The following is a 27,465-nucleotide window of genomic DNA, read 5'->3' on the forward strand; positions in this document are numbered from 1 at the left end:
AAAAATTTTCAATCCAAAATGAATTATATTTTAGCAAGAAAGTCCTAAAGGTGCCAAAAAGTTTCAGATTGTATAACAATTGATATTAACATCTACTTTACCACTTTACGTAATATGTCACAGTTATTCTCACTTCGTCCTAAATCTTGATTTAATGTATAGATACAAAATTACAATGTTTTTTGGAGATACGTTTTATTAAAGAATCAGATAATTATCAGACATCTGGCAACACTGCAGACTGATCCCACCCTTGTGCCAAGGTTAGGCGAGTATGTACTCGCGTAGATTAGATAGTTAGATTAGTAGGTGTTATTTTCAACCTTGTAACATGTAGCCTCGTTACTTCACAACAATTAATGTTGTAGAAAAGCGATAGCGTGTACTAATACTATGGCAAATAGCAAATGTCATTGATATATCTATATTAAAGTGTCTTTGAGATATTAATTAAAAACTTGGAAAATATTTCGAATATTTTTACCCGAAAATTTCACAAGAAATACTAACTTACAATTTATACACAACAATTATATTAATTATGTATATTAAAATACTTCTTACTTCATTAAAACTGCAAGAAACTTGTTAAAATATTAAAATATACTTTAATAATAATTTTGTGTAAAAAGAAAATGCGATCATTTTTGTCCAGAAAATCCAAAATAAATTCTAAGTACCTTAAGTGGTTAAGATATCACAAGCAGGTACATTATAAAAAAAGGTAATGCTTTTGTTCATTGCTTTTCGAAGATTATAACAAAAAACATTTTGATGCAGTAGCAGCACAAGAAGATTTGGCTATAGCTTCAACAAAAAAATCAAATCTGCCCCTCATGATTGATAGCCGATTTATGGAAAAGGAGCTCAAGCACGTCTTTACTTTTGAATTTGAATTTGGGCTTTTGGGAAAAGCAAGGAAGAAATCGGCAACGTGCAAGGTGGAAAAGGAAGTGAATGGCGAGCTCAAACCATGTAGCTTCAAGACAAGTGAAGCAAGTGCCGTGAAAAGTTTCAACCTTTGGCGACGTGTAAAATGTAACCATCCTGAAAACTATGTGGCTCTGGTTACAAAAAAGGACCAGGAAGATGAGGCAAAACAGAAAGCTGACGTGGCTAAACAACATTCATCTGGCTCTTTGAAAACACCCAGAGAAAAGATTTTTTGCGGAGCTTCATCTGAAAAGAAACCCAAAATTGAGCAAACAAAACTTTACTCATATTTGAAGTCCTCAAAGGTTACAGTCACCATGGATGCTAATACTTTCCATGAGGGGCTGATGGAAATGGTTTGCTTGAGTTCAACACCGCTCACTACCTTCAGGCTAAAGAACACTACCTTCGGCAGCTTGGTGTTTCGATGGGGCACGATGCGGTTCGTCATTTAGTGGTCAGCACAGCTGAGTCTGGTCGTGAAGAGCTCAAGAAAGCTTTGGAGCAAAAATTATTCTATGTGAAAATGGATGTGGCAACCCACGGAAACAGAAATTTCCTTGCAATCAATGCTCAGTACTACAAAAAAGGAAAAGATAAAGCTGTGGTAAAAACCTTGGACATAATCGACACTGAAGGGCATCACAATTCTTCCTACGTGAAAAGTCAAGTAAAAGCTATTTTAGACAATGTTGGGATCAGTGAAATGCAAATGCTGAGCATTAGCGTTGACAATGCAGCAAACATGATGTGTGCCGTCAAAAATTTCAGCGAGGACAATGAAACCATTTCTACCTCTGAGAACAAGGATGTGGACAGAACTGAAGCTATTTTGCCTGATGAAGGAACTAAAGGAATGGATGAAATCGAACTCAACATGGATGCTGCTGCTGCGCAATGGGTTAATGACCCTAGCCTCATACTTCCAACATGGCTTCATGAGGATGACTCAGAAGTCCAACTGATGAGGTGTGGTATTCACACTCATCAGTTGGCAATCTGGAATGGACTGAACAAAGAACATGCTAAGAAATTTCTGGCAAATTCAACAAGTTGTTGTCAAACCACGAACCCCAAGTATTCAAAGTGTTCTGCTTGATCTACATGGGGTAACTCAATCATTGGATACTGTGACTTGCTGGGGTTCAACATTTGCAATTATTGATGGGCTTCTCATTTTTCAATCTTACTGTGAACAAGAGAACTCAAGTTAACAAAAGCTGAATGGGACGAAGTGAAGAACTTGCAAGACCTCTTGGCAAAGCCAAACCAAACAACCGTGACTCTTCAAGCTGTCGATGTAACCCCGGGAGTTTTAATGAAGGAATGGCGAAAACTGTCAAAATTCGTGCAAGAAAATGGTGGTCAAATTACAGAAGGAATTCTATCCTCCATGCAGAAACGCAAAGAGAAGCTTTTTGACAATATTCATTTCCTTGCTGGAGTTTATGTTGACCCACGATATCAGATTCTTCTTACCTCAAGGGAAATACCAAAGGCAAAGGAAAGACTCCTTGATATTGCTCAACGACTCGAAAAACAAAATCTATTGCTACATTTGAACTTGGCAGAAGAGGTTGAAGAAAACGAAACAAAAGGAGTAATCAACAATCAAATTTGCAGTTTCAGAAAGTTCACATCCTTCAGAAATAGGCTGTTCTCAAACTTCCGTCTCCACTCTGAACTTGTTCGAGCGTCCATCCCTGAGACGTCTTCAACCATCACAAGGAAATGGAGATAATTCAAGCACCAATTCTTCAGAAGATAACGACTTTGAAAAGGAATTGGATAAACAAGAAAGACGCCAGCAAGTTTCTGCGATTCATAATTGTAATGAAGCATTATTCGAGAGAAACTTTCGGGAAGAATGTGAGGCGATGGAGTCTATTGGTAGGCTAAAAGTTAAGTCTGTTTTTGAGGCCATTCACAGCTACCCACACTGCATACAGGCTGCCTGTAGAATTGCTTCAAGTATGCCAACAATTCAAGCTAGTATATAGCGACTGTTTTTGGCTTTAAAGTTAATTTTAAATGATCTGCGGCAGGCTATGAAAGATGACTTGATTGCTGCAATAATTTTTTACAGATTGAATTATGAATGATTCTAGTTTGTATCATTGTTGATGACATCTAAATTGTATTAAAACTCTGAATAAAAATAATGTTTTTACAAAATTACAGTATGCATTTTTTTATTTAGTTAAAAATGTATTTGAGTTGGAGAGCAGAGCAGTGTCGGAGCAGAGCTAGAGCAGTCACTATTGATGCTGGAGCAGAGCTGGAGAGGAGCAATTCAAAAACTTGATTGCTCCAAATCCCTGCATTCAAGAACTAGGGGTATGTCTACACTACCCCGCTAGTTCGAACTAGCGGGGTAATGTAGGCATACCGCACTTGCAAATGAAGCCCGGGATTTGAATTTCCCGGGCTTCATTTGCATAAGCGGGGAGCCGACATTTTTAAAACCCCGCTGGTTCGAACCCCGTGCAGCGCGGCTACACGGGGCTCGAACTAGGTAGTTCGAACTAGGCTTCCTATTCCGAACTACTGGTGTCCTTGTGCCAGCTACCGGAGATTTTTCCAGCAGTGCCTCGCTGCACACATGCTCTGGTGTCTTCTTGTGCTGTTGGTGTCTGTTAGGTGCATGCATGGCCCAGCTCCCTCCGTTCCTTCTCTACCCTTGCCAGTACAGCATAAGGCTCCAAAACAGTGGAAGGAGGAAGGGTAGTGGAGCTCCCATGGGGACACACATAACATAAGAACAGTTATACTAGGTCAGACCAAAGGTCCATCTAGCCCAGTAGCCTGACTGCTGACAGTGGCCAGCACCAGGTTCCTCAGAGAGGGTGGACCGAAGACAATGATCAAGCGATTTGTCTGCTGCCATCCTTCTCTAGCCTCTGACAAACAGAGGCCAGGGACACCATTTCTATCCCCTGGCTAATAGCCTTTTATGGACCTAACCTCCATGAAATTATCTAGCTTCTCTTTAAACTCTGTTATAGTCCTAGCCTTCACAGACTCCTCTGGCAAGGAGTTCCACAGGTTGACTACACGCTGTGTGAAGAAGAACTTTCTTTTATTAGTTTTAAACCTGCTACCCATTAACTTCGTTTGGTGTCCTCTAGTTCTTCTATTATGGGAACTAATAAATAACTTTTCTTTATTTGCCCTCTCCACACCACACATCTTGAAGAACCATCATTACTGCACAGATTGAGTAACTCTCTCTTTCTCTGAGTGATGTCCCCATGGGTGCTCAATTCTGGGTGACTACAAAGCAGTAGTTGAATCATGGAGGCAGGTCTGGAGCCCTGCCATTGTCACTAAGGAGAACATCGCTTGTCTGACAGCCACAGATGATGCAATGGATGAGGTAAGTGCATAAGGCTTTGCAAATGTGTGGTCTGATGACCAGATGGCTGCTTTTTGCAAATGTCCAGAAGCATCTGTGCTGTACCATGGATTTTGCTCGACCAGAGAGCACCTGTTTAAGAGGTGCAACCTGTAGAAGATGTTTCTGAGAAAAATCAGATAGCTAACAACTAGAACTCAATTAGGTATATGTTTAATAGAAAGCATGGAGATAGTTTAGTGATTTGATACTGGAAAAATGGATATATGAAAGAACAGATAGCTACTCATTTATGTCAACAAGCTAATTTCTGGCAATTTTCCTAAAACCAAGAAATATTCACTTGTAGATATTTAAGGTGTTAAACCTAAATAAGATTACTATTAAACTAAATTCTAATTTCTGTTACATCAACACAATCCCAGTAATGTTACTGAAGTTAGTGGTAATCTAGGTTTCTCAAATTAGATAAAAGTACTTAGAAAAACATTTTTTTCCTTCAACATCACAACCTAAAACAAGGCTTGTATCAGTGGCATAGTTTCTCTTTTGTGAAGATGTTATGTTTTTGGTCATGCTTATACCTCAAGAAAAATGTGTTACATATTAAAAAAATAAAAGGACTTTCTGAAAGTTTACAGAGGCAAAAGAGTTTCTTGACCCTCATCCCTCTCCTTGGCCTCTCGGCTCCCCCAAGTTTACAGTATGAATTAGTGTGAAAATACAAGATTTTTAATACTAAATAGTTATATAGGCAGTCCCCGGGTTACATGGATCCGACTTACATCGGATCCCTACTTACAAACTGGGTGATGCAACCCCACACTAGCTGCTTCCCCCCAGCAGACCAGGGAGACGCGAAGCTAGTGCTCCCCCCCCCCCAGCAGACCAGGGAGACGCAGAGTGGCTTTTCTCAGCAGACACCTCAGCTTGAGAATAAAGGACTGAGGGAAGTGAGGTGTGGGAGAATAAAACTGAGCTCTGGAGAAATGTTTGGCTCGAGTTTCCCCTACAACATGTACCAGTTCCGACTTGCATACAAATTCAACTTAAGAACAAACCTACAGTCCCTATCTTGTACGTAACCCGGGGACTGCCTGTATCTAGAAATACTCCATATGCAATCAATAATACTTCAAATATAGCAGCATTGAGAAATTAATTATGACCAATGATTCAATGTGCCTAGGGAGGGTGAATCCTAAGAAGTCTAAAGGACACATCAACTCTTAATATAAGAATTGATTTATTATAGACACACTATTTGGTTCCATTGTGCTATTATAAATATCTGATGCTGGCGTTTTACACTAGAAAATCATTTGTCTGGAATTAGTCATAAAATTCATAAAATAAAAGTCTGTAGACCCTAGTATTTCACACGATCATTTAAATCTTATGTTTTTTCTTCCACCTGTTTTTTTTTTTAAATTACATGCACTCATCTGCTAATTACAGTACTTTTCCAAAAGGTGTTATTCTATGTTAACCAAAGAAAAGCTCTTTAAAATTATACTAGGGGACAGTGCCCACTGCTTGCGACAGTCACCAACCCCGATTTTTGGGAGTAAGCAAGCCTAGCTCTCCCCGCAGTAGCCAGGGGCAGCGCCCTCCCCTCCCCCCCGGCCACAGCCCTGGCCTCTTGGCTCCTCCTCTCCCTTCCTGACGTCCTCCCTCTGGGCTCTTGGCCCCCGCCAACTGCAGCCAGCCCTGGCCTCCCCACATTCCCAGCCTCTTGGTGCCCCCCAACCATCGGGGAGGGGAAGGCCAGGGGCCATGATCCCTCAGCCACAGACCTGGCTTCTTGACCCCCATCCCTCCCTGGCCTCTTGGCCCATCCCCCCCCAGCCACAGTAAACTCTGGCCTCCCCATCCCCAGCCTCTTGGCCCTGCCATTCCCCCACCGTCACCAACCCCAGCCTCTCTCCCCCCCCCCACAGCCAGCCCTGGTCTCGCCCCTAGCCCCCTCATCCTCCTCTGTGGCTTCCCCCTGGCCTGTTGGCCCCTGCTCTACACCACACTCCCTCCCTGGTCATAGCCAGCCCTGGCCCCCCATCCCTCTCCTTGGCCTGTCGGCTCCCACATTCCTTCTCCCTGGGCCCCAGCCAGCCCCGGCTTGCTCTCCAGCCTCCAGAAGAGGGCCAGGACTGAGCCAGGGGACAGCAGGGACGGCTCCTCGCTGCACTGGGGGCCCCAACGCTCCAGGAGCCAGTGGGGAACTGCTACCTCTGAGAGCTCAGGTCAGGCGCGGGGCCACCGCATGCCTGGAGCTTGCCGGCTTCCTGTGGGGAGAAGAGAAAACCCAGAGGCTCCATGCTGGAGGTGGCTTGTAGAGAAGGATGCGCTTCTGAAGGGAGGAGAAGGGACCCCCGGCCCTCCTGACAGCAGCCTGCACACTTCTCCGTAAGCTGCTTCCGGCGCTAAGCCTCGGGGTTTTCTCCTCTCCCTGCAGGAAGCCAGCGCTGGTGCACTAATCTTGCTGGGGGAGGGGGGTCCCAGACTGGGGTCCAGGCACATGGCAGCCCCAGAGTGCCTGGCTCAAGCAGCTGGAGGTGGTGGTTCCCTGCTGGGTCTTAGAGCGTCAAGACCCCCAGCGCAGCAAGGTGCTGCTGTTGCCACTCCCTGGCCCTCCTTCAGGGGAGCCCAAGATTTCCCCCAAGGGTGGGGCAGGAGAATTCTGAGACATAGCTGCCTCTTCCTCTTCTGGGGACTCTAAGGTTGGGGGGGCGTCAGAGTGATGTGATGTCACTGTCACGCCGCAGGAAAAACTCTCTTTAATATATAGAGAGCTATTCAACCATACATAGTTCTTTTCTACATTATTTGTAATGATCTGAGCTGAGGGTATTCTCTGAAGTATGACTAGAAGACTCCCAATCTTTGACGTTTAAATGCTGGTGGTTAGTTAAGTTAAAGCTTCAAGTCCAAATGCTATTTTACTGCAATCAACACAAAGTGATCTTGTAAGACCAAACCTCTGTTGAATATTATGAAAGAAGACTAGGTTTTTTTGTTTTGTAAATTTTCTTTATATTTTAGCAAAAATATATATCTTATCGTATCTGTATCATATCTTACAGCCAGGCTTTCTATAGTTCCATGCTAAGTTTTAAGGTTTTTTTAAATATAATGAAAAAGTTGGTTTTTAGGTGCTCCCATGTAATATTCTACGTATAGAAATCTATTAAAAACTCTACAGTGATGCAAGTCAAGTGTTAGAATTCAGTGTTTCTCAACCTTTTTTAATAAAGTACCTTTTTCTAAAAAATAAAATTATAAGTACCCCCCCTTTTAAAAAAAAATATAAGTACTGCCAGTACCTACAATTTTCAAATACACAATTTTTTTTTCTACCCTTGCAACACATTTGTTTAAACAACTTAATCATAGCTGGGTGGGCAATGCAATTTTTGGGTGTAAAAAGTACAAACATAATAAAGCACTGTAAAACTTAAAACAAAAAATCAGTTTTCTCCAAATTTCAGTTGTGTTGACGTAAGATTTCTTTCGAGTACCCCTAAGGGTACTTGTACCACTGGTTGAGAAACAATGTTATAATTGACTATTCCACAACCGTGTGTGTAATACTTTAAAGACAGTCAGTTAAACATTAAGCGCAGCGTCACTGAAGTGCTCTCCTTTCCAATTCATTTAGTTGCAAGAACAGAAATATTTACCATATTCACCAAAGCGAAGCGACTCCCATTGCTGCCATTCTACAATGACGCTGACAGCACGCACACCAGCGTAGATTAGCAGCATCCCTAAGGTGGCATCCAGCAAGAAGTTTATAAGATACCTAGAAGGATGGAGAAATATAGAAGAGAAAACCATGAGCATGGGTTTTCCCCCTGAATTTAGGGGTCATCCCATTACTTCAACTCTCATTGGATGAAGTAGGTTTTGCCCACGAAAGCTCGTGGTACTATATATATTTAAACTAACTAACTAACTAACTAACTAACTAACTAACTAACTAACTAACTAACACACACACACACACAAAATTTTACAGAAACTGAACATTTGTGTATTTGTACATATAGCTATATTCTTACCTTAGATATTAAACAGTTTTAGAACTGCCCCTTGGTTTAACGATCCAATCTTCAGATACTTACTGATGCTTTGTCTCCCACCCCTTTTTTTTCCTCCCCCCCTGCCATTCCCCTCTCCTATTTATTTCAAGTGTACACATCCCAAACTCATAACTCCGGTTATCTGAAGAAGTGGGCTGTGCCTACAAAAGCTCATGATACTACATGTTTGTTAGTCTATAAATTGCTACCAGACCATTGGTTGGTTTTTTTCTGTAACAGACTAACTCAGCTACCCCCTGAAGCTACTTAGCGTTTGTCCTTCAAGTTAAATGTCAAATCCCCAACCCGAGCCATTTTATTCCAAAGACCACAAGGGGTCACTGCAGTCTGAAGAGTAGGAAAAACCTCACTATATTACAGAGCTGTTGCTTGCCCATTTCTAATTATTTAAATTACAATCCTTCTTATCTTAAAGCATTTAAAATCTGTCCATAACGTTTGTTCAGGGTTCTTAACTTGTAGTGCCCTGAAATCTCAGAGTGCAAGTCTCCTGATGCTTTTTTGCACTCCCAGAAGTTTTTAAACTCGTTAAAAACTATTTAAATTAGGAGACGAGCCTAATGTGACTAGTTTCTGGCTATGCCTCTTGCATCCCCACAAAATTAGGAATTACCATTACCCAGAAGTTTACTGCCTGATACTAATTTATAAGACTCTTTAAAGGCAAAAATCTTCTGTAATTATGAGATAAAAGTACAAATACAAACAAAATTCCTTCATTTGATATATTGAGCCACCATTTTAAATCAACTGAGACCAGACCACTGCACCTGAGATCAGAAGCTTTTAAGCAGAGTCTATGGGACAACGTGTGAAGCCAACCCCCTAGCTGGGATCCAAGAGTGTAAATGCAGTTTGGCTCTCAGTAACCCTCTGGTTCCTTCAGACTCTGAGCACACTGGGCGATGCTTCCTTCAATTTTCCCCCTCTCCACTATATAATTTTTAAAAAGGTAGCAATTAAATAGTTTATGCATCCACAACTTTGTGGGCATTGTGAGGGGGAAGGGAATTCAGGCTTCTGTGCCTTTTTCACTGATCATCATATTCAGTCTTTCACAACACCAAGATCTATGGCAACAGCTACCAAACTCAGTGAGTTCCCTCTGTGATCTACTCTGAACACTGGTGATGTGTGTTGTGTAAAAGCTATGGTGTTCTATTATCTTTACCATGGGTATTTGGGTAGTATCTAAAAGATTTCACTGTGCTAGGCAGTGTGTTGCAAAGAATAGAAAACAATTCCTGCCACTTACATGGTTGGTAAAAAAAAAGTGTACAAAATTGGGTGAAGTGTTCAAATCAGCAAGCTGGAAACTGATTTAATTTTTTTTTAAATCTTATTTTACGTCTTAGATATTTATCCAAAAACAGGCTGATTCTCTCTGGTTAGCATAATTTGGTACTACTTGTTACTAACCAGGAGGATATCTATACATATTTAAAATATTACATAGCCTAACATATATTTCCTCAGATTCTTCAGTTTCAGTTTTTCATGGTTTAAAAAAGGTGAATTAGATGATTAACTCTTTACTCATGATTTGTGCCAAATTGCCTTTGTGAGCTTTCAAATAACCCCTCACTTAGCCTCAAAACAGTTTTGCAGATTATTTTTCCAATCAACCGAATTATCAATTTTTTAATGAAACTTAGAAAATACCATTCCCTAAAGGATCATTTATTAAAATTCACAGCACTCACAGTGAACAAGGGTCCTCTTCAGTGAGGTCCGATAAATATACATTTGCAAAGTGTATAAACAACATCCCTATGGCTTGTTTGGAGGTATCTAAAAACCTGTATAAAAAGAGGACTGGTTTTTGAAAAGTATTTAGATTACACAATGAAAATTCAATAGAACTTTGCTAATTCATACTAATTATTTAGAACACAGAAATTATGGAATTTTTCAAATTACCAAGTCAGAACACATTCATTTCTTACAAAATGCAGTTTTTAATTTTGTACTTTTCAATGTAGTTGTTTCTGAATAATGAAATTCTCTATAATGTGAAACTTCATTATCACCTCCTCAATTATAATTTAAGCAGTTGAGAGAGATTGCTGGTTTGAGCGTGGATTACAGAATAGCATTACAATAACATTAAAGGGTTTAATAAAATGCTGCAAACAAATGTAGCACATCATCTTGACAGAAAAATTTCTATCCTTTTTTGTTTATGAATTTATAGCAGGTTTAAGACATAGCAAGGAATAAAATGCAGATCACCTGGCCTGGAGTTCTACATTTTAACAGGTGCATGGTAATGATTCCTTCATCAAAAGTTCAGTTTATTAAAAAATTGATGTTGATAGTTTAGCCTCAAAGTAAATGGCTGAATGTTAATTAAATTACAATATCTTCCATTTTTGTATGCAATGTTACTCTAGCCACGTTTGTCCGAGAAAAATAGAGAGCCATGGTGAATGAGGTAATATCTTTTATTGGACCAACTTCCCTTGAGAAGAGACAAGCTTTCAAAACGTACAGAGCTCTTCCTCAAACTTTCCTCTCCCATCAACAGAAGCTGGTCTAATAAAAAATATTTCCTCATCCACTTGTCTCCTTAAAATTACAATGTAAGTTATACATCAAATATTACTGGCAAAGAGTAAACTAATATAGAAAAAAGATCCCCTGCCACTATGGCAAGCTTTTAAAAATATGAGTCTTTTAGATTAGGTGCAGACACTGCCAGAGAGGCCTAATCAAGGACATTCTTTTTTCTTCTGCACAAAATTGGAGGTGCCATACACATTTTGTTCACGTGACTGAATTGGGAAATATGGATCAAAACAGTATATCCGAATGAATTCAGTTCACTACTTTTATTACTTAATATTTTTCTCCTTTTCTTTCATTGTCAATTTTTTTCTTTGCTGGCTTTTTGCATTAATGGAAAAAATGCTCCTTTTTACAGACCAACATAGTTTTCTTGCCCTGTATTTTCATCCCTTTCCTGGTTATCAAATCCCTTACATTTTTCTTCTCATCTTCAGCATCAGGAAACAGCATGAGAAAACAGCCTTACCTCCCCCTTCTGCACTAACGAATACACATAAATCAGCCTAGAAGTTTAGGAACTAAATGCTCTATTTTAAAAATAGAAAACTACTTGCTGAAGGACACCTAGTAGGGATTGCAGCCCCAAACTATTTTAACCTATAGAAGGCATAAGCTTTGTCACTGAAAAACCCCAAATCTAGGACTGGTCACTAGAAACATTTTTAAGTGCTGAAGCTCATTGCAATTCTTAATTACTAAAACAATAGCACCTGATCCTATGAACACTAGGTTAACTGGGGCCTCAATGCCACAGTCTTCAGCCTGCGAGGAATAAACAGACTGCCACTTTTTTACCTCTTTTCTATGATCTTGGTGAGTAGCAGAACAGATGGGAATGCACATAGCAAAGACATTGCCAAGCTTCACAAGAAGTCACTCACCATCTCACGAGACGCTAAGAGGCCACTGAGGACTACTTCCGTTTGTAGGTGCCAAGTAGCTACCAGGCCAAACTAATTTACAAAGCTGACCTCCTTGCATATGTAAACTGAAATGAAGTGCACTGTGGCCCCATATGCTTTTCTACCTTTCCAACTATTCCTGAAGAAGAGAGTAAACCTTGCTCTCCACCAGGCAATGTTATATGCAGAGGGGATAAGAGATCTCATGTGAACTCTGGTTCATTGATTCATGTCTGTGCATGAAATGAGCATTCCCAGTATGTTCCTACAAACCTGAATTTTCTTTCATAAGGTCAATTTTCCTTTAAGGCCATTTCCATCATCCATCAACATTCTTTTTGGAAGGAGACCTTTTATCTGATGGCATTCATCCTAAGTTTCAGTGGTTACACGTTTACCCAATTACCCGCATTTTAACATCCCTAATGCTTACACAATATGCAATCACACCGGCTAGCTGCAGAGCAGACACATCTTGCACCTTTCTCAGCCTCTTTAATCCAGCCTAACCTCTTCTGTGCCTACACTAGCCAGGGGGAAATATAGTCCCTCCCCCCCAAAGTTGGCCAAGCTCCCCTATAAGACACTTGATTGGAGGGAGGGAGTGAAGCAGAAAGCAAAGAGCTTTCCTTTTGCCAAAGGTTTTCCCTTGGTCTAACTTGACAGCTGTTGCAAATGCCTCCCAAGAAGAAAAAGCACTAAGGGGACAGTTTTCCCAAAGGCAATTGCAACTCCAATTCACTGTTGGGAACAATGGATGTGAGAGTGTAGACATTTAAACAGGTAACCAATAAGTATAAGCTTATCAGTTAAACAAACAGTTTCCGGTCTGGCTCCTGGGGAGCCGGCTGCCACACCGCAGAGGCAGCACTCTCTATAGAGGCAGCAGTGTGGGGCAGCAGCTGGTGCGCACCACACTGGTCATGCTCATGGTAAGTGGACATCTGGCTAACTAAATTCATGCCAGACCACGGATATTGCTGGACTAGAGAGGTTCAAACTGTATTCTATAGGCAACCATATAATTATTTCAAACTCTGTAAAATCATTCTTTAAAATAGAAAATAATTACCACCAACCTGAAAACCTGAAATAACCACATGTTGATCATTGGATCAACCACTGATGTTACACTGCAAAATGTTAACATCTTCAAATTAAATTTCATGCTCAAAGAAGAGCTGAGAATTCCATTTATGTGTAATGTATTTAGAAAATGTACTCTAACCACCAGCTGCAAAGAATTCAATTTTAATCAGTGTCAACTTCTTTTGTGAAGATCAGATAGGGTCCCTAAAATGGTCAATCTTCTTGTTAATTTTAGATAGTTTTGTCTGGAATATGATTAAAATATAAACAGTTGTTTACACTAGATAGTATATGTATTCAGAAACCTTGGGGCACATTTTTAAATATGAGACCTAGTTTTTAAAGGAGTAACCCTAGCTGTCCCCAACAGCAGTTAATGCTCAGTATCAGAGAAAAGCCAAATCCAGGTACTTATTTAGATTTCAATGTACAAAAAGGTGATTTAAATTTAAATTAGTAGTTATATTTAGATGCCTAAACAAATCTTTTGGCACCCAGCTTTGAAAAGTTGGCTTCTAATCGGAAACCCCATTTACTTCCGAATGAGTCAGTATTTTTTCCTGATATTTTTGTTGTTCAGTTTCATTGTAAAGCCCTTTAAGAAATGCTAACACAATATTTCAATAAATAGAACAACAGATGACACAGGAACAAGACAGTATGGGGGTAATCTGAATAGAGCTCATATGATCTTGCACATAAGCTAAAATACCAAATTAAAGCTTTAACAAGACATTCTGCTTTTTGACATTAGGGGCCTAATTCTGCCTTCAATTAAATACATGGATTCCGAAGCTTCAAGACGTATTTGCACATCATATTTTAGAGAAGATTTAATTCCATAAAAGGCTGTTAGCCAGGGGATAGAAATGGTGTCCCTGGCCTCTGTTTGTCAGAGGCTGGAGAAGGATGGCAGGAGACAAATCGCTTGATCATTGTCTTCGGTCCACCCTCTCTGGGGCATCTGGTGCTGGCCACTGTCAGCAGACAGGCTACTGGGCTAGATGGACCTTTGGTCTGACCCAGTACGGCTGTTCTTATGTTAATTCAGTGTACAGAAAAAGGAATAGAAAAAGCTACTTTAAAAAGAATCCCTCACGCGTTCACACTTTTTTTTTTAATCTTTAACATCTAGAATGAGATTTCTAAAGGTGTATGCAGTGATACAGAATGAACAGGGAAAATATACAGAAAAATTATGGCTGTTCATCATTCCTCTTGTATTCCCTTAAGTCTGACTCAACTCAAGTGCTTTCATATATTATACATTAGATGCAAGTGATCATTCTTTCATTTTCCATGAACTGAAGATCTAGAATATGAAAAAAACCTCTACAAATTATTAATTATTAAAGACTTACCATATCCTCCAAGGACGTCTTTCATGCTTTGGTTCTCTGAATCGTTTTACTGAAAAAAAATTGAAGGCAATCAGTAATTACCAATGTAACAAAAATATAAAAATTAAGAAGTCGATCAGCAATCAGAGGTGTAATATTCAATATTACAAATTCAGAAACATGCTCCAACATATCAACTCTTAAGGGAAGTCACATAAAGAGCAATTGGTTCATGCAGGATAAGTACATCAATGACTATTATCCCAAATGGCCAAGAACACAACCTGATGCTGTGGGTGTCCTAAACATCTGACTGCCAGGATCTGGGATAGGATTATTCAATATTTGCCCTGTCCTGTTCACTCCTTTTGAACATCCGGAGCTATCTACTGTAAGAATACAAGATATGGACTAGACAGATCATTGATCTGATCAAGAATGACTACTCTTATGTTCTAAGCTACTGACTTTTTTTCAGTTGCAATGTTCTCTCTACTTTGATAATCAACTATTGCAGTTTTTTAGTATAATGCAGAATTACTTAATTTCATCATCCTGGTGTCCTTAGCTGCTCTGGTCACTTATCCAGCAAATAATTATCCTTAAAATTTAAGACAGTTTGGCTGCATCAGGAAACTTAATGCAGCGGACTGACACATTGCATCCTCATATCCTTCAAGGAAAGATGTTTTTGAATATGACTATACCTAATTCAAATACGCATTATGCAAAATGTGGCATGGAACTTGTAATTGAAAAGCTTGTAATCTGCAGAATGCATCATTCCTAGGTTTGAACTTGGAAATAAGAAGTATAAACTTGTTCATATACAGTAAAACTCCGATGATCCGGCATCTGATGGTCTGGCACCATCAGGAACCCGGAAGTACTCCAGGCAGCTGGACCATTGGGGCTGCTCTGCCCCCAGCTTCCCCGATTCAGCCGCTGCTAAAACTGACCAGCAGCTGAATCAGGGAAGCCGGGGGCAGAGAAGCTGGAGTGCTGCTGGGTGGGTCCCATAGCACTGCCCCTCGGGGTTGCGGGACCAACACAGCAGCACCCCAGCTGTCCCCGATTCAGCCACCGCTGAAACTGACCAGCGGCTGACTCCGGGAAGCCCGAGGTAGAGATGCTCTGCTCCGGCTTCCTGGAATCAGCCGCTGATCAGTTTCAGCAGCGGCTGACTTGGGGACACCTGGGGCAGAGCAGCTGGGGTGCTGCCGGGTTGGTCCAGTAGCACCGAGGAGCGGCGCTGCGGGACCAACCTGGCAGCACCCCAGCTGCTCTGCCCCAGGTGTCCCCAATTCAGCTGCTGCTGAAACTGACCAGCAGCGGCTGAATCAGGGACGCCTGGGGAAGAGCCGGACTATCGGAAGGGGGGGCTATGAGAGATCTGGGGTGGCATCCCCCCCACCCCACCCCAGACCTCTCCTAGCCCCCCCTTCTGATAGTCCAGCATATCTGATAATCCAGCACCTTTAGGACCCAGGGGGTGCTGGATTATCAGAAGTTTACTGTATGTAGATATGCTAATGAAAGCCATTAGTAGTACTCACGGAACTTAATGGCTTGATATTCAAGACATGATATTTAAATAGTCTTGCTGTTTACGTAAGCTTGGACTATTGTTGTCCTGCGAAGACAGGTGGCCATGTTACCTAATGCTGGAACGCATTCTGGGTGTGGTACTTTTCCATGGTGTGTGCACTCACACGAGAAAGGTTTGAAGCTGAACACAAAGGATTCCCATCTTGGGGGAAAAAAATCTATTTATAGGCAGTGAAATAAACTGCCAGGAGACCCTTCCCACTCTGCTTACCAGCATAATAACTTCTGGAAACATCTAAGACTGAATGGAGGAAGGATCATGCATAAGCTAGGAGGCTGCCTAACTTGTGAGAAAAGTTGATTAGAACTACAGTTAGGGTAAGAAGCTGGATGCAACAAGTTTTTAGAACATTAAGCTTAAATAGCATGTTTTGTTTTATTTAGCTTAGTAATATACTTTGATCTGTCTTATGTGCAACCACTTAATCCTACTTTTTATATTTAATAAAATCACTTTTGTTTATTATTGAAGCCAATGTAAATAATTACTTGGGGGAGACAACAACTGTTTAGCTCTCTTTTTCATTGATAAAGGGAGTGTACACCTTTTGAGCTTATTTGGGATAAAACTATTATGCAGAGTAAGATGGATTTATCTGGGGTTTGGTCCCACTGTGGATGTGCATCTGGGTGCTGGGTCAAGTCCCTGTGACTGAGCATAGCAGAACTGAGCTGCACTCAGTGTCTGTGTTGCTCTGTTACAAGCTGTAACCCCATCACTGTGCCTTTGCTGGGGGAGATCATAGGTTCTGGCTCAGCAGGACATGGTGGTAGAGCAACCCAGAAGGCAATATGGTGATCCTAGTAATATGATCAGCCCCTCAGGAGACAGACCCAACAGGATCTCTATGACTGAATCAGTCACAATCGTCTTCTGCCCCTTGCTACTTTGAAATAAGTAAATGTATGCAGCATAAAGCACAACTGTGCAGAACAAATTGTTTAGACTGACAAGAATAGAAACTGAAAGGTCATAAGTATAAGAATATATATAATTTACAGAGCAAATGCAATCTACTCCTTGCTTGAAGAAGTGTACTAGCTTTATGGTGGTGGCAGTGGTGGGGAAACCATGACCTTTATGTAGTCTGCAATACACAAAATTAAAGCAAAAAAGTGCTTCCATATCAGACAAATCCTACATAAGCGAGTATTTTTGTGCCATTTACTGCCTCCTTACAAAAAACCAGGTATTGAACAAAGCCAATAATATAAGCCTAGAAAAATAAATACTGAGGTGAACTGTTCATCCCTTGCACAATTTGTAATACAATCAATAAATGATCTTCTGCTATAACACTGAGTATTTGTTGTATTTGTTTTTATTTATTATGTGTGTTACATAATTTATTATATGTATATCAATAGATTCAGTGGCTGGGGGAAGAAGGTGAGGAAAAAAGGACAGAATCTAGTCCCCTACACTCATGATACGACCAAACATCATCTAGATCAGCAGTTCTCCATTCCCCTGATCATCCTAGTAGCCCTTCTCAGCACCCATTCTAGTTTGAATTCATCTGACTTAAACGTGAGAGATCAGAATAGCTAACAGATCAGGTCTCCAGTGCCTAGCACAATGGTAATACCACTTCACTATCTCTACTGGAAATACAGTGCATCCTAATACTGCATTAGCCTTTATCATGATCATATCAAATTTGTGGTTCAGTCATCTTGCAATTGACCCACACACCAGGTATGTCATCTCCATTGCTTCCAATTAATTATGAGCATGTCTTTGCACTCTGCACTGTTAAATTTCATCCCATTTTTATTACTCCAGTTTTCACAGTTAACAAAACTTCTTGTATGATGTTAGAGTCCTCATCAAATGAAATGAAGTAAAAATCTTAAATGAGCCAAACAGGATGACCGAATCTCTGTGGGTAGTAATTCCATGCTTTAAGAAGAAGAATATAGCAGTAGGGATATATTACAGACCACCTAACTATGCTTGTGATACTGACTGAAATGCTCACGGGGATTAGAGAGATTATTAAAATTAAAAAAAAAACCTCATAAAAATAGGGGATTTCAACTATCCCCACCACCACATTGAGTGGGTACATGTCACCTCAAGACGTGATGCAAAGATAAAGTTTCTTGACACCTTAAATGACAGATATTCTCAGAACCCACGAAAGGAGAGGTAATTATTGATTTATTCTGAAGCGCAGCACAGGATCCGTCCAAGAAGTGAATAGAGATAGACCACTTGGTAATAGTGGTAATAATCAGATTTAACATCCCTGTAGTAGGGAAAACACTACAGCAAACCAAAATTGTAGCATTTAATTTCAGAAAGGGGAGCTACACAAAAATTAGGAAGTTTGTTAAACAAATTTAAAGGCATGGTGCCAAAAGTTAAACAGTCTCTTAGCCTAAGCCCCACGTTTTATGACATATACACATACCCTTAGGTGGGGGCTTGAGCTATTAAGACTGCCTACACTGGGAACTGCACTTTCCATGTGTTGTGAAAGCATACCCTCACAGGGACAGGAAACTTGACAGAACTATTGCAGCTGAAATAATCCAGGCATATGGGATCAGGATTGGGAAGCAATCAGGTTGCTTTGACTGCTGACCTCCCCAACAAAAAATGACTATGCAGGGTAGTTACATAGACTACAAGGCCTGCAGCCATTCCACAGTGTAACTGATGCACTTTGGACACCGTATTAGCCAGAGCTGTGCAGGAACTATTGCTGCAATAGGAGGAAGACAGCACAGAGGGGCCCTCATCAAGACACACCACAAATTAATCTTGAAAAAACACCTCCCTCTGCTTTGGTGAGAATTTGGTTATGAAAACCAAATGGGATTATGACAAGACCATTAGAAATTTCAGCCCTCTTGTTCAGTTCTAGAAAAATAAAACCTCTTTGGATTTTTGCAACTATTTGAAAAGAAATGACCAATCTAGTACAACAGGAGCTTGGCACTAGTAACTTTATTCTCTCTTACAGACAACCACCCAACCTGAAACAAATTCTCTTTGGTAACCATGCTACACAGCTACAACATAAACATCCAGGAACCCAGCCCTGCAAATCAGCCCTGATGCCAACTCTAACCACATATCTATACAAGCGAATTCATTACTGGAGCCAACCACATAAGCCACCAAATCAGAGGATCATTTAACTGCACATCCAGAAATGTAATCTATGCCATCAAATGTCAGCAATGCCCCACTGCAATATATATTGGACAAACTGGACAGTCCCTACAGGAAAGAATTAATGGACACAAATCAGGTATTCATAAAGAGAACATACAAAAACCCGTTGGGAAACATGTCAATCTACCTGGGCATTCATTAACAGATCTTCAAGTGGCTGTTTTTTATTACAGACCAATTCCACAAGCCAAACACACAGGAAAGGACTGGAACTACAATACAGTCACAAGTTTGATACTCATGCTAATGGATTAAATAAAGATACGGGAGGGCTGGGACATTATTAACCTACCAAACAATGAAGGTGCCAATGATTCTTTGTCTGTATTGTATCTGGTGTTAGTACTCTTCTTCTCTATTGCCTACTAATGGTTCTTATGTGCCTCTTTTGATTATCCAGTCTTTAGGTGCTTACAAACTATTTGTTTTTCCTGTTACATTCCAGCTTGGCCTTCCCCTTGATATTTTTATACCATCTATCTCTTCTTGTCGTTCCCGTCCCCCCTCCCCCCCTCCCATTTTTTCCTCCTCCCCCATTTATTTTAGTTCTGGATATTCAACACTCTGGTCATTTGAAGAAGTGGGCTATGCCCACGAAAACGCATGATACCATCTACATGTTTTGTTAGTCTTTGAAGTGCTACCATGCTATTTGTTGTTTTTTAAAGTTTATCCTGTACAGACTAACTTGGCTATCCCCTGAAGTTTAAGATACAAGTAATATAAACCCTAGCCTATACTGTGTAGAGAAGTGCATCTTGGTTCAAAGGGCATGTTTCTCACACACAGTTACAGGATACAAAATTTCCAGTTTGGAGCAATTTTTGACATACAGTGATTTAAGATTTAGGGATGCAAGAGAGAAACAAAAAAAGTATATTTAGGCTTTAAAGGCTTAGATGCTCATCTGTAAATGTTGATACATTTTAATTTAGCTATATAAAACACAAACAAAAATATTTCTATCAATGATAATCAAAATGTACAAATAGACAAAGGAAGCAAAATGACAACTTAAGAGTTTGATTTAAGGATAATCAAATTATCTACATTTTGACACGATGTTAATGTGTGTTCTAATTATTTTAAAGCTTTAATTTTTAATCTCAGTGGCTATCATTAGACAATTATCTGATTTCACACATAATCTGCCAATACTATGAAGATTTAAATGCTTTAAACCTATAATTCTACACAATTGAAAACTTAAGTATTTTTCCATTTTCGTTTTAACACAGATATTATCCATCAAAATTTTAGAAAAATAAAAAATAAATTCTACCAAACCTCAGTATACTTAACATGCAGACCCCCTGAATGGCATTTGAGGTCTACTGCTTCTAATGAAAAACAAAACTAGATTCGTGGTTATCCTAATGTGATAAAAATGTACAAAAATGAGAATTTGGTAAAGTATAGGACAAGTACAATGCAGCTAAACCACAGAACTGGTTGTACAAATGGGAAAAGAGAAATTAGAGACTTGACAGCCCAATCTATGAACTTAACCTATTTCTGGCCAACTGTAGAATTAGAGCAAAAAATGAAATAGTGTAAAGTGAAGAAATAAAATTAATAGAAGTATTACTGAAAAACTCAGTCACCACTAAATTCCATTTCCTAATCAGAGCGAAAAAGCACCATTGTGTAAAAAGTGAATATACATTTAGCACTTGATTTTACTAGATGTTTGGGTTCATATCAAGCAAGGAACTTTCCAGAAGGCCATTTTCATTAAAAATATTCCTTCATATTCCTCTTAGTAAAAATGATACATCAATTGCTTGTTAAATTATGAAATCATCCAATGAGTAGCACTGAATAAAGGACATCCTACATGAAATGCAATTAGCCTTATACACAGTATCAGGACCAATTGTTTTCACAATAAAACTACAGTAAAATGACAAAGCTAAGGAAAGGAGGGATAACACAGCTTGCTATAAATTTTGTGACTTAAGACGACCCAATATCCCCTACTCCATCTAGAGCTTTTAATTCTTGGCTCTTCAAAATGAAAGATAACTGGTGTGCTGAAAAACTATGTCAGCACAATACTATGCATGGGTGAAACACAAATGGAAGTCAATAAGTGCTTCAAACAAATTCAAGAGCTATTAAACATGATCCTGAAGCCGTACAAAGATGCTGTAAAAGTTTACAAGCCCATGTACAAAAATATCCTTGCTTAACAATCATTAATTGCAACACCCTAATTGAGACATTTCTCTTAATTAAGATATTAAAATATTTATCTTGTTCATTAAAAAAACGATTTACCAAGTAGGTGACAGATAGTTACACCAATTAGTTTAATGTGCATATATCTAGCAAAATTATTTGTTGGTGACTTTAAACTGGTAAATTTCTTTAATTAAAGAATGTGGCAGAATTTTTTAGAACCATTTGTTATTAGATAGAAAATTGTAGACCTTCCATTTAGCTGTCATGGAAATTTCTTTACTTGTTAGTGCTTCCAGCTGTTCTAACAGCTTTTCCTGGCACCTGTATTACTATTGCACTAACTGGGAAACTCATAACCATATGTCAGCTGACAGATGGAGCTCAATCTGCCAATTCCCAAAAATGTTTAATATAGGGGCAGACTATCACATATGGTTGAAATCTGAGCATGCTATTCTCTCCACAGCAAGAGTTACCCATATTGAAGGTTGTTTTGATTAACTCAATATCAAATTTTGTAGGGAATTTGTTATCTGGCAATTGGTAAAAATAGAAATATTGTTAATATGTTTACACATTTTATGCCTGAATTCTTTGAAGGAGGAAATGAAGGAATGTTTGCCAAGCAGTAACACGAGCTGCCAGTTGGACATAAGTTTGCTGAGAGAAGATAAGAGTTGGAGGCTATTCTCTTAGCTATGGAGTAATTAAATTATTGCAACAATACATCATTCCCAGAAATAGAATGATAGACTCCATCATAGTGTTCCTGGGTCAAACAGTTGCTTTAGAATATGTTTTAATTAAGGCAATTGATTTTAAGTTGTGGTAAAACTGGACTTTGCAATACTTATGCCTGAAGTTGATTTCATATATATAGAAAAGAATGAAGGTTATTAGAATAGGAAAGACAAGACAAAAGGACAATTAGTCACTTTCAGATATCAAGCGAGCAAATTAATATTATAAACTGCATTTCACAATACCCTATCAATAACATATTTTTCTAGCATGAATTTCCATATATTTTAAAGTTCAAGCTTACGATTTTTTAAATACATTGTAGACGACTTCCCAAAGAATCTTGAAATATTAAGCCAATTTTGTACATCAATCCTCAACCAATCTATAACTATTTTAATAAGATAATTAGGGATAAGAGTCAATGGGGGAAAAGGTAAAAGAGCTATATAAATTCTCATCAGATGATATAAAATTAGTTCTTATAGGTTATATATAGATATTATTTGTAAGTATGAATATTTCTCACCCATTTTTCACTGAAATAGGCATAACATATTGACATGGAAATTACGATTTCCATTAGATCTGAACAGCAGCTTCAGGTTCTGACTCCAATGTGCCTGGCTGAACAATTTCCAAAAACTTATTCATACATTTTTAGAAAAGGTATAGCTCCCAATGTTAATTTTGTAAAACATGCAGTCTCATGAACTTTGCATACATGAAAAACTGATGTTTAGCAAAAAATAATGAAATTACAATCATACAAGTCATCCTATACAAAAGATATAGAATGGCTGTTCTCATTAGATTAAGATTTAAACCTTCCCCGTTTGTAAACATTAAAAAAAAAAAAAAGCTAATGGAAAGTGACACCCCTAACCCTAAATCAATCCACCTTGGTTACATAAGTGAAGTAGAGTAGCTTAGATCAATTTACTTCAGTAGAGAAGGCCTAAATCAAGGAAAGATTTTCCAATAAACTTTCTTTACAAACACACTAGTATTAGAAAAGAAGTTAAGCTCTGTTATCTCTGTCTCACAGACAGAGAATCCAAAACAATTTTGTTGAGGCATCAAACAGATTAAAAAAAGACAGGCTCTTAATACATTTTAAAGGCAGAGCTGCAACGGGGTTAGCTCCCGCCCGCTGCAGCTCCTCTGCTTATAGGCTAGTTGATGGAAAATCCATCGACTAGTTGATTAGTTGATTGAACTAAATTTAACATCCCCAGTGTGTGGAGGGAGGCATTGAGGTTTCCCAGTAAAAATCTATTTTTTGCAAGCATCTTATATTTGTGGCAGTATCTAGAGGTCAGAGATCCATTGTGCTGGACATTGTACAAACATCAAACCCTTTACTTTCTGTGTTATACTGTACAGGGAGTAGAGAAACCGTTACAAAGGATGTTTTCAAACAACAGCTTAACAGTTCTAAAGTAAATGGCTCTAATTACCAAGGAAGCATTTAACCAAATGTTAATTTAGTGGCAACAAGGTGCATATGGTCTTTACCTACACACAGCATCATTTGTCTGAAAGATCAAAACTACTTCTCTCAATTCTTGTATTTCCAGGTGACATGGTACCAGCTTACTCCAGTCATTACTAATAAAGGAAAGCCTGAAAATTAACTTTCAAATGACATGACTAGGGTTCATCCTGATGTCTCTGTTGCTGAAGAGAAGAGCCAGTCGCAACTTATCTGCTGATTACAGACAAGAAAAAAAGCTATGGAAAATTCATTCAACAGTTTTATTTGTCATAACCTTGAAACAAGACTAAAACCATACATCTGCATTGCACTCCAAGGAAAATGTTCAAAGGTTACTATGCTCATGATGTAAACGTTTGTTTTAGCAGACTGATGATGGAATAACACAATATTTCTGAATGAAACATGTGCCTGGAGGTTGTTTCATGTGCCTCATTCGAGTTTCCTGAGGGAACAGTAAGAAACAGAACATACTACTTTTCTAAATTACTCTTTGTTCTACCATAACACATTTCCAAACTCCACCCCCTACCCTTCAAAGTAATTCTATATAAGCACTTGTTCCTATGGATAGGTTTCTCAAGTTCCTCCACCACCTACTTTGAATTTGTTTATATACTGAGTTATAACATGTTACGCCTGTTCTACACCAGATAATTTTGCTGGAAAAACTTGTATCTATCAGTACTGCCTTGTGCATGCCCACACTAAATTTTGAGTCTTGCAAACAAAACTGTCAACTTTCACTGGCAAAGTTCAACCAATTTCCTGGACAATATAAGCCTTCTTGTATCTGGTGAAGACCCACTAAGTTGATTGCAGAGCATTCTCCTATTGACGCCTATATACCAGCTCTCTGAGAAAAGTAAATCTACAGGAGAGCATCTCCTGTCAACACAGCATGGTACAGACATGCAGAAGTACCAGTGTAAGCACGTCTTCAGCAACAAGCCTTCAATGCAACTATTCCCAGAGCATCAAACGCATTTCTTGATCTCCACTGCCCAGATGTGACAGTGCTGAGAAGCCTGTCCCCCATTTAAAACACCAAGTGTACTTTCCTACTTTCACACCTTTTTAAGCATAGCTTCACAGGCCTGGCTCCACCTCATCCATGCACTGCTGCATGGTCAAAGAGAGAGGAACAAATGCAGGCAAAGCTCTGAAAAATAGGTATACTCAAGAGGCATGGAGATCCAGAGATACAGCAAGGATGAGAATAAAAGAGAGCTGCAGAATGCTTACCAGAAGAGAAGGGGCTCAACTTTATGTTCCTATCTTGAATGGCTTGATACCATACTGAGCTAGGATCCCACCAACTTCTTGCCAGACACAGCGTACACTTCAGAAGATAGAACTGGTAACAGAGGAGGCTATCACTGAGTATGGAGGACATGGTGGATGGCAGGATGAACAAGAACATATGGACCCAAAGAACCAATTAATCATGGAGAAAGGAGATGCTTGTACATGTAATTTAATAGGTTGTTCCTTTAACATAAGTCATTTTGTTTACCTTTTCAAGAGTAGCCTAAAACAAAGCTCCTAGCTTCTCCCAGAGTTGCTTTCTCTCAAAATAGCAGTTAAGCACATTTGGGAGCATGAGATTCAGTTTTGAACTACCTGCCTTTTTTTAGAGCCCTGCAAGTCCATGGATAGCTGCTTTGTATCAGTAGGTATACACATATATGGATGCTGAAATCCGTAACTCATTTTTGTGGATGTAGATACAAATTCTGTATCTAGAACCCTGAACATTTGCAGATATCCTCTCTATATTTGAGGTACCTGCGTCCATGGATGTGGATATCCATACCTCTTTTTTGTGGATTCAGATGCATATATGCATTTTGTATCCATGCAGGGCTCTACGTATAATAAGAACACAAAATGGCACTAGTAGACAATGGTTGAAAATACTGGAAAACAGCCAAAGAATTCTCAACAACATATTTTTGCAGAATAGAATTAAAGCACTTGTAAAGCACTATTTTAAACTGTAGTGAAAGCAGAGGTTACTCGTCTTGAACAGTAACTGGAGTTCTTTGAGATGGTGTCCCTGTGGCAGCTCCATGCTGGATCTTGGTGCCATCCCAGCACCTGGATCAAAGATTCTGAAGCAGTCCCTGCGGGTGCCACACATGCACAGCACTAACCAGTGCATGCTTTCCAGCAGGCATCGCGCATGAGCAGCCCGTGCCCTCCAGTTCATTCTCTACCCCAGAGACCGTATAGGTCTGAAGCAGAGGGGAAGAGGGCAGGTCATAGAGCATCAACAGGGAAACCTTCTCTAAGAACTCCAGTTACTGCACAAGGCGATTAACCTCTGCTTCTTTGAGAAGTCCCTGTGGATGCTCCACAAGCAGTATCAGCATGTGGAGCCTGGGGCTTTGAAATATTGTGGAAGGCTGATGACAACCACAGAAATGTCATGATGCCCATAGGAGAGCGTGTAGTACTTAGCAAAGGTAAATTGTGACATCCAGGCGACTGCCTTGCAAATGTCTGAAAGTGGGACGTTGCATAGGGATGCAACAGTAGAAGATATGGCCCTAGCGGAATGAGCCGTCAACATTAAGGAAGATAGTAGGCCCTGACAGGTCAGTGATCCACTTGACAATCTCTGTTTTGATATGTATTGTCCTTTAACCTGTTTCTTAATTGACAAGAAGAACAGAGGGGATTGCCTAAAGGATTTAGTTCTCTGAAAGTAGAACGCTAGTGCATGCGGTTTCAGAAAGAAATACGGGTAAGTTTAGTGGTTCATTTATGTGAAATGAGGAGGCCAACTCAGGTAACTATTTTGAGTGCATACATTGACCTTATCAGAGTGGAATATCATAAAAGGTTGGTCAGCCATGAGTGCCGCCATGTCTCCAACACAGCAGGCTGATGTTATGGCAACCAGTAATGCAAACTTCATGGAGAGGTGTGCCAAATAGCAAGATGCTCAAAAGATGGCCTGGTGAGAGCTTGTAGTACCAGACCCACATCCCAGAAAGGTACGGGTTGTGTGACATCAGGATGTAGGAGGCATAGCCCTTTAAAGAATCTGTTGATTATGGAGTGACTAAAGATGGACCAACCCTCAATTTTGTGAAGAAAGGCTGTAATGGCTGCTAGGTGTACTTTGATAAAGCTGAATGAGAGCGATGACTGTTTCAGAGCGAGGATGTAACATGATGAGCGACAGGGGCATTTATATAGGATTGTATCCTTTGAAAGTGCATCATGCTGCAAAGCATTTCCATTTATATGTGGAGGAGGAGCATGTGGAATCCTTATGACTGTGGAGGAGGATTGCGCGCATCTGCTCAGGAAGCCCTGGTTCGGATTGGGAGAACCATGGAGGAGCCATGTTGTTAGATGCAGTTTGCATAGGTCAGGGTAGGTTTGTGTTTGGCCCAGTGTGATGAGATTGCACTGGAACGGGGAAGTGATGGGAGAGAGAATTGATATTCTGAGCAGGAAGGGACATCAGGGTTGTCTTGCCCACGAGGGGGTTTATTAGTATGTCTATGGCCCCATCTGTCCTGATCTTGTGGACTATTTTGCCAAGGAGTGGTATTGAGGTACTGTGGTATTCAACAGCTCTGGACTGCCTGGTCACAAGAGCATAGTTATGTACACATAAAGAGAAAAAAAATTTCCCAAACTGTACAATGAGAATATTAAGGGTTCCTGAAAACGAAGCATGAAACTAAAGCTGATGTAGTTTGTACACATTTTTGAAAATGCAATTTTCTTTGCCACACCACAGACATTTTATAGAAGTCAACTTTGAATAATGGGAAGATATTCCATTTAAAAATGTGACATTTTGAAATGGACCATAGCTTGCTATTTTATATCTAGTTATTTGTAGACAGCTCATCAAGAGACACATTTCTGAATAATTTCAGTAGAGCAATGATTTTAGTAATTTGGATAATTTGTATGTAAAATGTATCTGGGGGAAGT

The 27,465-nt window shown here is 39.6% G+C and overlaps 1 protein-coding gene and 1 pseudogene across 3 annotated transcripts in view; one reads left to right on the top strand and one right to left on the bottom strand.

The window, feature by feature from the left end:
* STIMATE (STIM activating enhancer) overlaps positions 1 to 27,465 on the bottom strand; it is a 60,897-nt gene that overhangs the window by 21,197 nt on the left and 12,235 nt on the right. For 2 of the 3 annotated variants that reach the window (XR_016350415.1, XM_089781074.1), the window contains exons 2-4: positions 14,309 to 14,357; positions 10,092 to 10,187; positions 7,966 to 8,087 (exon numbers count right to left, since the gene is read on the bottom strand). Coding sequence is in view for 2 of the 3 variants with exons in the window: in XM_089781074.1 (XP_089637200.1) it covers positions 7,966 to 8,087; positions 10,092 to 10,187; positions 14,309 to 14,357 (267 nt within the window). In the remaining variant the exon portion in view is untranslated. The remainder of the gene's footprint in view (positions 1 to 7,965; positions 8,088 to 10,091; positions 10,188 to 14,308; positions 14,358 to 27,465) is intronic. The other variant, XM_089781075.1, reaches the window with a different exon arrangement.
* On the top strand, positions 741 to 3,076 carry LOC149523782 (uncharacterized; annotated as a pseudogene).

This window comes from Pelodiscus sinensis, chromosome 11, assembly GCF_052426305.1.
Source record: "Pelodiscus sinensis isolate ZL-2025 chromosome 11, ASM5242630v1, whole genome shotgun sequence".
NCBI classification, from domain to species: domain Eukaryota; kingdom Metazoa; phylum Chordata; order Testudines; family Trionychidae; genus Pelodiscus; species Pelodiscus sinensis.